Source organism: Hyla sarda, chromosome 7 (genome assembly GCF_029499605.1).
Source record: "Hyla sarda isolate aHylSar1 chromosome 7, aHylSar1.hap1, whole genome shotgun sequence".
NCBI lineage: Eukaryota > Metazoa > Chordata > Amphibia > Anura > Hylidae > Hyla > Hyla sarda.
The window spans coordinates 71598844-71611673 of NC_079195.1; the positions used below are offsets into that span (position 1 = coordinate 71598844).

Sequence of the window (12830 nt, forward strand, 5' to 3'; positions counted from 1 at the left end):
GACAGCCCCTAGTCGCCTTCTCATTTTCTAATTTCATAATGCTATTATGTATATATTTAATAATGTGTATATTTAATATAGTGTATATTAGTCTACTTACCTTGTTGGTGTCGCAGGACCTTTGGTCACGTGACCATGTTAATTCCTCTATGGTATGTTGGAGGACCTTTGGAGGTCCTTGGGTCACATGTTTACCTATAACTCTCTTTACAGAAGATTGACAGTTGTATGGAACAGTGGGCTTAAGTCCAGCCCCTGCCCATATAAAGGAGCTGTAGCCAATTATCGCTCTCTTGGGTTGCTGCTCTCGTGGATGCCGGACTAGCAGGATGGATCTGCGCAACTTTCAATGACAAGCTAGGCCAGAAGCCCGCCGGCCTCAGCATAAAACTAAACCGTGAGTTAAAATCTCAATCCCCGCTAAAGCTATCGTGATTTCTGTACCGAATCTAAACCCCTAAATACAGTGGATCACCGCAACAATTATCTTCCTAAGCTCAATAGACTCACGAGGTCCCAACCACTTGTCAAGCTCTACTAAACTCTGTTATATGGACTGTTCCTGTTCATTATTGCCTAAAATATTAGTAAAAGTTCCGATAAGTTTCTGCAAATTTCCGGTTGTGGACAATCAATTATTTCCTATCTCCCTATCGCTTTTGGGAAGGGTGGCGGTAGGACAAGCATACAGAGAATAGCCCTAACCCTGGCGTCACGAATAGAAAGGGGTAAGCAAGCACCCTTAGTAACTGCACAGCTACATTCCCATATACCCCACTCTCCCAGGCTATCACAGGACTTTACTCTACACATCAAAAGTTATGTAACCCGACCACAATTATTTTTTTCAGATCCTCAGAGAGTTGTTTGCCATGAAGTGCCATGTTTAACTTCTAGTGACCAGAATAAGAGCATGAGAGTGATAACACCAACTTTAAGACACCTGCTCCTATTCACACCTTGTAACACTTACAAGTTACATGACACCAGGGAGGAAAAATGGCTGATAAGGGCCCGATTGGGTCATTTCCCTTTAGTGGTGTACTCACTTTTGTTGCTAAGGTTTAGACATTAATGGCTGTCTGTTGAGTTATTTTGAGGGGGACACAACATAAAATACTGTTATACAGGCTGTGCACATGTCATTTCTTCAGTGTTGTCATATGAAAAGATAGATTTACATACAGTTATGGCCGTAAATGTTGGCACCCCTGAAATTTTTCAAGAAAATGAAGTATTTTTCACAGAAAAAGATTGCAGTAACACGTTTTGCTATACACATGTTTATTCCCTTTGTATCTATTGGAACTAAACCAAAAAAGGGAGGAAAAAAGCAAATTGGACATAATGTCACACCAAACTCCAAAAATGGGCTGGACAAAATTATTGGCACCCTTAACTTATTATTTGGTTGCACACCCTTTTGAAAAAATAACTGAAATCAGTCGCTTCCTATAACCATCAATAAGCTTCTTACACCTCTCAGCCAGAATATTGGAACAATCTTCCTTTGCAAACTGCTCCAGGTCTCTCTTATTGGAAGGCGCCTTTTACCAACAGCAATTTTGAGATCTTTCCACAGGTGTTCAATGGGATTTAGATCTGGACTCATTGCTGCCACTTCAGAACTCTCCAGCGCTTTGTTGCCATCCATTTCTGGGTGCTTTTTGACGTATGTTTGGGGTCATTGTCCTGCTGGAACACCCAAGATCTTGGACGCAAACCCAGCTTTCTGATACTGGGCTGTACAGTGCGACCTAAACAATGATGTAGGTAAAGGGCTGCACAAACAATCTAGCACAATCATTGAGTCATGTGGATTGCTCTTTAAACCAGTGATCTCCTTGATCGGTGCTTGTATTGGGCATGGATCTGCCCATCTTAAATGATCCTTAGTGTCTCGTTTCCAGTAAAATAGTCCAGGATTCTTAGTGACAAGGAAACCCTGTGGTCTCTCCAGAAGGAATCTTTCCCTTTGATAACTGGTTCAGCCAGCTCTAGTAGGAGCTATGAGTCTGGCCAAATCTTTAGAATTATTTTTTATTTAGCCCCCATCCACCTTTTTAGAAAAAGGGGGCCATATACAGGTCTGTATTTACAACTCATACTGCCCTAAGCATAGAGCTCTGAGTTCCAAAAAGAAAATAATTTCCTGTACTGGAAGGATTAATATTTTTTAATAGAAGTAATTTACAAATCTGTTTAACTTTCTGGCATGAGCAATGACATTTTCTGTCTCAAATATGCAGCAAAAAATGCATGCATTACATCCTATGGATCTCATCCCTATATGAAGAAAGTAGTGAAATAAATCACTTATCTACAACATAATGAGCAGCTTCAGATCAATAGGGGAACCTTTTTTCCTCAGGCCACAGTATGGCGGCAGCAGTTACATCAAAAGTATTTATCATTTTTTTCTAACTGAAGTGCTGTCCCCCTCAACACTGCTGCCCTAGACACAGGCCCACAAGTGCCTGATGGTAAATATGGCTCTGCTTACATACAGTTCATGCACAGTGTAACTCTATTCTATTCTATGCACTGTTGTATCTATACACTGTATTATTAAGTCATTGTATGGTGGTATTATTCAGACATGGTATGATGGTATTATTCAGTTACTGTATAGAGGTATTATAGGTATGTAGGTATTATTCATTCCCTGCATTGTGGTATTATTCAGTCACTGTATGGGGGTACAACTCAGTGACTGCATAGTAGCAATATACAGACAGTGTATGCAGTTGTCAATGCTTAGTGGTATTACTGTGTACAGCTCTGAAAAGTTATAATAATTAATAGGACAAAACCATTACTTTCTTGGCAATCACCTGACATCCTCTGATTTGACACAGTTAGGGGGGGGGGGGTCTTACATTTTAAGAACGCCTCCTTCTATTCCAACTCTTAGTAATCTCTAATAAGGTCAACTGTGCAGTAATAACATCACTAGGACAAAGAACCTTCAGTAAGATCACAACAAATACAGTCATATATAGGTATAAGGTAAGAGAACAATATAAGGTAAGTGATCTGTGCCAGGTTTAATATACAGCAACAATCGATTATAAATAGTTATAAATAATTGTCCCCTTAATATCCCTGATTAAAAGGGATTATCACTATGTAAATCTCATGTAATGTAATTATGGTAATTAGGTCTTAAAAGCAAGAAGACTTAATTAGATTGGCGCCAATGATTAGTCAGTTGTTACAGCACAGTTAGGGCTATGTTTACACATGGCAGATTTATTGCAGATATTTTTGTGATTGTCCCATTATTCTAAATGGGACTTTCAGACAGGCATACTAATGTTGTATGAACAACCCAATTCTGGTGTACAAGGCATTTAAGTCTATGAAGAAGCAGCCATCATTTCACACATAAAAAATGTAATAATTTCAACATAGATATTTTATTTTATTTTTTTTAAATTTTTTTTTACAATGAGTGCATTGATGGTCGCTTTCTATAGTCTTTACTGGAACACATTATTAAGGAAAAAATACTGCATTTTTTTATACCTATTTAACTGCAATATTTTTGCTTTCATTTTACACTGTGTGAACATAGCCTTAAGGTCAACAGTTCCTTTTAAATAATGTGTTTTATGGTGACTAAGGTACAGTATAGACTGTATAGAACACAGATCTCATTAGACATTATTAACCATATTTTAATCCCAAAAAAGCAGTTACAGTAAAAGAATGAATGCCGCTGCTGTATCCAGTGAAGACCCTACTTTCCAAGTTCAGGGTGTCCCCCCTAGAGACACCACATGTTCCCCGGATTCTCTGTTTTCCAGTATTAGCATCAGCAGCTCTGAAAATGAGAAACAGACATGGCACCACTCTGCCAACCCGAGGACCACCATTCTCCTGTCCCTTCTCTACCTGGCCTTGCTGACTTTCTTTGGCAGTGCTGTACTCCTGGCAGAGATGCGGCATCACAACCCTCAAACACACAATGTCCAGGGATTTCTCACTGTGCTCATGTTGACCTCTTCAGCCTGGATGCTATGGTTTGCATGGACATCTGCTAAAAACAAAAAAATTAAAATGTACCAGGATCACCAGGCTGGAGCCAGCTGGTTAAAAGGTGTGTAGTGTGCCATTCTTATCTCCTGTAAGAAGTTATGATTTGATTATGTGGAATGTTAGGAATTTAATTTAACATAGCACTAAAACAACTTCAAATACTGACATCGTATTCAATGCTATTAAAGGAGAAGTCCCACGTAGAAAAAATTATTCTTTACTCGTGTATCTCCCATAGAGATGAATGGAGGAAAGCCGGAGCGCCGTACAGGACATTGCAGGGATCCAAGCGCTGGGACCCCTCATGATCTCCCATACTGCACTCCTGGTCTCCTCCATTCATCTATCGGGGCACCCACCATTCATCTTGATGCGCACCCTCCATTCATCTCTATGGGAGATACATGAGTACAGGATAATTTGTTTTAGACACTTATCCCCTATCCTTTAGTTAGAGGATACATTTTTGTATGTGGGACCACTTAAAAAGGATTTTTTGTTAACAAAGATATAGGGGGGAATATAAGAGATAGAGGTTCCTGTGTTTTGGACCCTCATCTATTAGCTACAGCAACTACAGAGGTCATCTCTCTCTCTCTCTCTGGTATGTGCATGAGTTACAATGGCAGCTCATTATTCATGTTAACATTCGTATTAATTTCTATGGGACTCAATTCTGTCATAATCCGTTTTATAGAATTTGATCTGTTGTTTTTTTATATCATTGAGCTCTATGGAAGACTGACAACATATTGATCAACACTAATGCACAGTGATGTGATATTCCCATGGGTGTTTAATCCATTTAGATAAATTGCAGTGATTAAAAATTAAAACTAACAGTATTGAGATGGTCATACACATATGCTGGTAGTTGGCCAACTTTCAAATGTTTATGTGGGTGTCCCAACTCTCTCCTGATGGCACATTCTGGGGGGAAAAAGTAATGGTTATGTTGGAATTTGGCATGCCCAATGCTCTCAGCTAGGGCTGCACAATCTGGAGAAAATGTGCTATTGCGATTATGAAGGTAAATATTGTGATTTCGATATACAATTGCAATATAATATCTATTTTATGTCCAACCCCTCATTTCATGTACAATCCACCCATTTTATGTCCAATCCCCTATTTCATATATCCATTGCCCTCATTTCATATAGTCAATCCCCTCATATAGCCATTTCTCTCATATAGCCAATCCCCTCATATAGCCCATTCGCTTCATATAGACCATTCCCTTCCTATAGCTCATTCCCCTCATATAGCCATTCCCCTCATATAGCCCATTCACTTCATATAGCCCATTCCCTTCATATAGCCGTTCCCCTCATATATCCGTTCCCCACATATATCCGTTCCCCTAATATGCTGTTCTCCTTCATATAGCTGTTCTCCTTCATATAGCTGTTCTCCTTCATATAGCTGTTCCCCGCATAGAGCAATTCCCTTTATTTAGCTATTTCCCTTATATAGCACATTCCCCTCATATAGCCCATTCCCTTCATATAGCCATTTCTCTCATCCATTCCCTTCATATAGCTGTTCCTCTTCATATAGCCGTTCCCGTCATAGCCCAATCTCGCTATTTCATTTCCAATCTCCTTTATTTCATGTTCACTGATTGGATATGAAATAGAGAATTACCTTAATTCCTCCTCTGCATTTCATGTTCCTGGCCTGGCTTGCACATTCTCCGGCATTGTTGCTCCCTCCCACGTGGCTGCACTGCACCATAGAGTGCTTGGAGTCACTTCCTCCCAGTGCTAGGCACCCTGGAGGGGCTGGTCTGCTCTGCGGCCGAGACAAGGGAGCCAGGCCGAGTCGTCGTCATATCCCTCTCTGACACGGGATGTGATTGCGATATGTTGTGCAGCTCTTCTCTGATTCCACAGAATACAAGCGTACATGTGTATGGGAAGTTGGGAGTAATACAGTATGTCTGCAAAACATGAATCCAACAGATACCTAAAGTGCGCAGGCAGCCAAACATTTGTGTATTCTGAGTGGAGAGAAGAGAGATATGGCGCTGCCAGACTCCCCTGGAGGTAGCTTGTTTCTTTAAAAGCAAAAGAAATGGGAAGTTGAAATCCAACATGCTCGATCCTCCTTTTACCCTAACATCATTTTAAATTTTACTGGTCCTGCCAACTTTTTTCTAATGTGTAGGGGACCTCCAGAATACACCTGGAATCTTTTTCACATACAGTACAACTGGTTTTAATATGTTTCTGCAGGTGGATTGTGTCTTTTTGCTCTGGCAACACTGGTCCTAGACTGTTTAACACTTGGGTATTACCACGAACTGCATCAATGTACCTCAGTATTGGTGACTTCATTCCCTATTGTTCAGGCTGTCTTCACAGTGATACAGGTGAGACAAGCAACCTGACAAGCAACATATATTTATATGCTTAATTATTCAAGATTATTTAATCATTTTGTAGATAATAACCACCATAATAATGATATGGTAGATACATATTTATTTCACTTTAACACAATATTCTACATAATAAAAAAAATATATTTTACAATCAAGAAAAATCATACATTCAAATCCAGGATGTCCTACATGTGGCCCACGGACCAAATGCGGGCCACTAAACATGAAGGTGCAGCCCACCAGAGATCTCCAACGGAAACCACACTCAGGGTTGGATACTAATTGGAGCTTCTGGATCACCAGGCCCCTCGCTTCCTGTAACACAGGGGGGGGGGGGGGGGGGGAGGGATATCCCCAGCTGCCCACCCAGGACTTCCCGCTTGCCTGCAAAGGCCCCTTTCCCAGAGAGATTGGGGAAGTGAATATTATCATTATTGATGTAAATACTGAAAAATATATAACAAAATAATATTAAAATAAGCACAGAAATAAACTGATGATAACAGAATAACAGAAGTCTAATGTTCAACAAGCCTTCATTTTATTTTTGTTTTTCATTTTTTAAGGTCTCTCTCCTTTCATTTTATGCCAAAGTCTGTATACAGGAGAAGCAACATGTGAACAGGTAACAGTGCCCATGAACATGCCTCAAGTGTGCCCAATTAATTTGTGACTTACAGTTTAAGAAAAACAATGGTATGAATAGGTAACTATTGTATGAAAGAGATAACCTTGTAGGCCGTGGGGGAGATCATAAACAACAAAAACTTTTGGCACAGATTTGCCATGAGTTGGTGTTTATTTGCGTCCTTCTCTTTCTCCTAGGTTCGGCATTATGCATGCACTAGCTACAAATATATTAATGTGGATGAGTGTTGTCCTAGATGAGTCTATGAAGCACCTGCAGGAAATTTATGATATCCAGAAGAATAAGATGAACATCTTAGAACGTAAGATTTTGGGACCTTGTATATAAAGTTGTTTCATTTTTTTTGATTATTATACAGTAGCCTAGTCTTATTACCATTGCTTGTTTGGTTTCATTGTTATTTGACTTCTGTGTCCACATTTCAGCTGCCGGGGTACACACAAACAGCTGTGTCTGCACCACTGACCTGTGCCACATCTTCTCTGAAGGAGCAGACTACTTGCACCCTTTTAATATTGAGTTCAGTCTCTTCTCTTCTACAATGCTCTACGTCATCTGGAAGAACACAGGGAAGACTAGTTGTACAGCAGCAGTGTCAGGACATAGTAAAATCATACTTCATGTTAATGGAGCGTTTGTAGGCCTGATTCTGGGAGCATTTGCCATCTCCGCCACTTTTGGAGTCATGATTAGCTTTGGTGTCCTTGCTAAGTCACCTGGGACTGTTCCTGAGGCATTGCGTATCTATTACCTTTTCAACTCGGTGCTCTTATCTGCAATGTTCATTGCCTCTGTAATTGGTATAGTGACATGCAGGCTGCAGAAAGGTTTTCGCTTTGATGACATGTCTAAGAGTGTGGTAAGAAGTCTAGACATAACTCTTCTGATGGGAAGTTCTTGTGGTCCATTGATGGTCTCTGTGTTCTCATTGGTGGCAATATTCTTCCTACACATTGAAGGCAACCTATACATCTTGGATCTCTGCTTTTCTCTCTGTAAAACTGTTCAAGTCCTTGGTCAAAACCTTTTTATAACAGAAGCCCTTTATTCGGGACCAGCGCACAATAAAACCACTGCCGCATCAAACGCCTGGGTCTGTTCTATTTCCACCAATGCGAGCATAAAACATGGAACAAGCATCTTGCCTACTGAGTATGACCACGTAAGCCTAAACTCAGGGTGTGGGGTAAGTGTAAAGAGTTCCAAATTTTTGATGGACCTGTGTACAGACATGCCGAAAAATCGACAGTCCAGAGCCAGTGGGGCAGATGTTTTCCAAAAGAGGCAAGAGCTCAAGGATGATGATAAGGTGCCATTTTTTAAAACCAGAAGAAAGATTCTGCAGAACATATCAATCCTGTTAATCTGCTACAACATATCGGTAAGTAAAGGGCAAAAGAAAGTCATAATATGGTGCTTAAAGGAGTTTACGAATACATAAGTCCTTTTACATATATATATATATATATATGTATATAAATATATATAAATATATATATATATATAAAACCAAATATGCAAAGGCAGCACAACCCAATAGAGCTTACATCTAATGGGTGCCAACAGTAAAATGTGGTCCAAGTCACGGTCCGTCTATTCACTATACAGCAAAGAGGTTCTGCAGCACTCCAGGGTAAATTCAAAAAGTGATTTTATTTTCCCATAAAGATACAACATTTCACCAGTCTCACACCGGCTTTTTCAAGCATTCACAGAGTTGAAAGTGCCACTTATTTATATGGAGCAAACTTTAGAAAGTGATTACCTCATCAATCAAACAATTAGTGATAATTGCACATGGTATTGTTTACTTGGTAGTGTGATATTTATTATATACAACATCACATTTAGCGACCGGCACCTGAAATGTGATAATATGAATATGTTGTAAAATGCACTTTGACTGTATTTATAAATTTTTTGCACATTATGTAACATTTTGGCACATTTTGTAAATTTGTATGTATTTTATTACTAATTGTTTGATTGATGAGGTAATCACTTTCTGAAGTTTGCTCCATATAAATAAGTGGCACTTTCAACTCTGTGTATGCTTGAAAAAGCCGGTGTGAGACTGGTGAAATGTTGTATCTTTATGGGAAAATAAAATCATCTGGAGTGCTGCAGAACCCCTTTGCTGTATAATATATATATATATATATATATATATATATATATATATGTATATATGTTGTGTGTGTTTAGCTTCAGTAGGATTTTTGCCCACATTGCCATATGCAAAAAGCTGGTCTAGAAAAGAATAAAAAAATAATAACACACCAGAAGATGGCAGCACGATTACCATTATCTCTTAAAGTTCATGCTCATTACAGTCTCTACAGTTTACTGAAGGTTATTATATACTGTTTCTACAACACATGCCAGAGGTAAGACATAACTGGTATGGAGTGAGGGCTAAAGGCCGTGGACACCAAATTGAATGTATTTTTTATTTATTGCTTTGTACTTTTTATTAAATCATTAAGGGAAGGGGTGCATATTCTCATAGGAATCAATGAAATCGCTTCTTTCATTTTCCAAAGGCCTTTTTAAAAATGTAACAAAGGACAGACAGCGCTCCGTAGTGTGATACCGTTGTTACACACAGTTTTTTTTTATCAGATATTTTTTATTATGAAGTTGTTACACACAGTTAGCTTGAGCAGAGATAGTGCTTACCACAACAGGTTACACTCAGCCATGTGCAACAATGGGAAAAGGCAATGATAGCAAGGCGTCTGCAGCTGCTCCACGTCCAAATCGATATAACAAAAAAATAGGACCTCCAACGTGTCAACGGGATTCGAAGCGCAGGACACACAAGTAAAGGAATCTGAGGTTTATTCACCCATGATGCAACGTGTTTCACAGATAGACTGCTTCATCAAGCATGATGAAGCAGTCTATCTGTGAAACCCGTTGCATCATGGGTGAATAAACCTCAGACCCCTTTACTTGTGTGTCCTGCGCTTCGAATCCCGTTGACATGTTGGGGGTCCTGTTCTTTTTTTTTTTTAAATGAAAGAAGCAATCTGATTGGTTGCTATGGGCAAATGCACTACTCTTCCTCTAGACATGTTTTGATAAATCCCTCCCATTATTTTCTTTGATATATATATATATATATATATATATATATATATATATATATTTATATATTAAACAATATTGCTAAGTTTCCCAGCCTCTACTGAAATTCAATGCTATTAGGTGTTACCTGTTCGGTCAGCAAAGTGTTCTGTCAGCTCTGTTTGAGAACCCTCATCTATCCTATTCTGAGTCTTCTAAACTAACTATGACAAGAGTAAAGTTGACCTTTGATCTGGTCTTAAATCAGCTTAGAATATCGTTCAGGAGTGGGGAGATTAGAGCTGGAAATTGAGCCAGAAGATAGCTTCCCTGACTGAACGGGACACCACTGACACAATATGTTAAAATACAAAGGCACTAGAAGTGAAGCCAAGTAAAATTTTCAAAGCGTACCTGCCATATGACAGAAAAAATAATGCTTATATATTTTACTTACTAGGTTATCCAGATTCTTTACATATCTTTTTTTATGTCTAGCTTTTTTATTCGACTCACAAATCCCTCCGTTTTTCTGCTTACTCATTATGACATCCACTGCTCAGGCCCTTCCAGGCATGTCCTAGGCAAGCACTTAGCCTGCCCTCACTCACCATGCATTTACTTCCACCCAATAACTGCAGGCTGCTCTGTAACCCCCTCCTCTCATGAGTCTGACAGGACAGGAGTGAGCACAGAGGAGTGCTAGATCCACCCTCACTTACTGGACTTTGTCCCAGCCTATGCTTCAGCTAGGACAAAGATGATGCTGCAGACCGACAGGATTATGTTCTAAATGGTATGGGGACCCCTAGTGTTTTTTTTTGTTTTTTTAAGCCATTATTTCTATAAAAATTTGATACTTTTTATTAAGTATAATGGAAAGGTTAATGTTTTGCCAAGATGTCCAACATATAAAACGTTTTTGAATCGGACAGTGCCCATTTAATAAACACCTATGGTAAAATTGTGTTTTGCACTATTAATACAAAGCCATAATAAAAAAAAATGCATTGAAAGGTTTTCATGGCCTTTAATCCTCCTGAGCTATTGTTAGTACTAACACATAATGTTAACAGTATTAACAGTAATAATACACTAGCTAGTGAGTTATGTTCCTACTTTTTTGCATCCTCATTTCACCAAATACATGAGAAGTAACATAAAATACATGGGCCTTAACATTCCAATAAGCTTAGCTTTAAATGTTCACCTAAATAATTGGTGATATCTTGGACTACTGGTAGAACAGGTAAGTCTTCCATTCTATATAACCGGTAAGGCTATGTTGACACCTCAGTATTCCCATGCGGAATTAGGCATGGAGATTCTGCATTATATTCAATGGGATTCTGCTCTGCTGTGCACATGACAACATTTCCGCGCCAGATGTTTCTGGCATGGATATTCAGATTTCCATGTCTGCAGAAAGAAGGAACCTGTCCATTCTTTCTGCGGACTCCGCACAAAATGCATAGCCATCTATGAGATGGCGAATCCCTGTGCCATCCTAGTGCCGGCATAATATCATGGAGCCATGTGAAATCCTGTAAAGCCCTATGGAGCACAGTCACGTGTCTTGGACAAAGAACAGAAAGTTATCTACAACATAAATGTTTAGCCATAAAAATGGGTCATAAACTTGCATTTGTTTTCCCCTCTTGCTCAATTGACCAAAATTGTTGTAGCTTTGCCGTTATGTCAAGTAGGCAGCAATAACAATTCCTTTTGTGTGATCCACAGGTCTGGATTTTATACGCTTATGGTACCCGGCCACACTTGGTGAGCCAAATAGAACAGTCCTTTTACGGCTTCACACTCTGGGTGATCATTGTAAAGATCTCTCTTCCGCTGGGGATCTTCTATCGCATGCACTCTGTGGCCAGCTTGTTTGAAGCCTATTGTAACATATGTGAAGCGGCTGCCTGATAAGACTTTTACAATGGCCTTGACTTTATTCTGTTACTGAACACTATGCTATCAGACTCATATACGAGACAACTGCAAAGACTTTATGAGAAAAAATTTTGATGCTGGAATTTTACTCTTTCTTTTATATGGTGTTTTTAAGAGTACCACAGAAAAATGTTACTCAGTATGTACATATCATTATTATGTGTCTAGCACCTACATTTCTCTCACAAATACCTTTTATCTGTTGCTCACTTGGTTTGTCATTCTGTGTTTTGGAGAGGGAATGTCCTTACTCTGTATGGATTATTTTCCTCCCTGAACCTGCTGTGCTGTGTTGGGTCTCTTCACCCAATCACTGCAGGCTTCTTTGTAACCCCTTCCTCTCTGTTTTCATGCTGCAGTCTTATAGGACAGGAGTGAGCATAGAGGAGTGCTAGTCCTATAAGAATAGAAAGTAAAAACATTGGTTATGCTAAGAACTGGATGTTAATGCTATTTAGTAGGAAAAGCAGAATCATATACAGGTTTATAAACATAGTTCAGTATAGCGCCTGCACAAGTATATATAAGGCATTTTATTACTACAGTTAGCACTACAGGATACTTATATGATAATATGAGACTTTTAAAATATCATATCTTAAATATTTATAACAAGAGTTTTATTAAAATTTTCAGGATTTACTCTGTATTATTATTTAATTATAACAATACAGTAACATTTTATTTTAGTAATAAATCATAATGTTCTGTTTGTATCACAAAACTAAGTGA

At 38.9% G+C, this 12830-nt stretch overlaps 1 protein-coding gene across 11 annotated transcripts in view; it reads left to right on the top strand.

Moving 5' to 3' along the window:
- Window positions 1-12830, top strand: part of LOC130281857 (proton channel OTOP2-like) — a 32645-nt gene extending 19815 nt beyond the window's left edge. For 4 of the 11 annotated variants that reach the window (XM_056529566.1, XM_056529570.1, XM_056529569.1 and 1 more), the window contains 6 exons: window positions 3696-4102; window positions 6279-6415; window positions 6994-7052; window positions 7253-7377; window positions 7502-8457; window positions 11886-12830. In XM_056529566.1, coding sequence (XP_056385541.1) covers window positions 3696-4102; window positions 6279-6415; window positions 6994-7052; window positions 7253-7377; window positions 7502-8457; window positions 11886-12071 — 1870 coding nt within the window. In that variant the 3' untranslated portion in view covers window positions 12072-12830. Of the gene's footprint in view, window positions 1-170; window positions 398-2292; window positions 2484-2914; window positions 3010-3695; window positions 4103-6278; window positions 6416-6993; window positions 7053-7252; window positions 7378-7501; window positions 8458-11885 lie in introns of those variants that run through there. The other 7 variants (XM_056529571.1, XM_056529568.1, XM_056529573.1 and 4 more) reach the window with 6 other exon arrangements.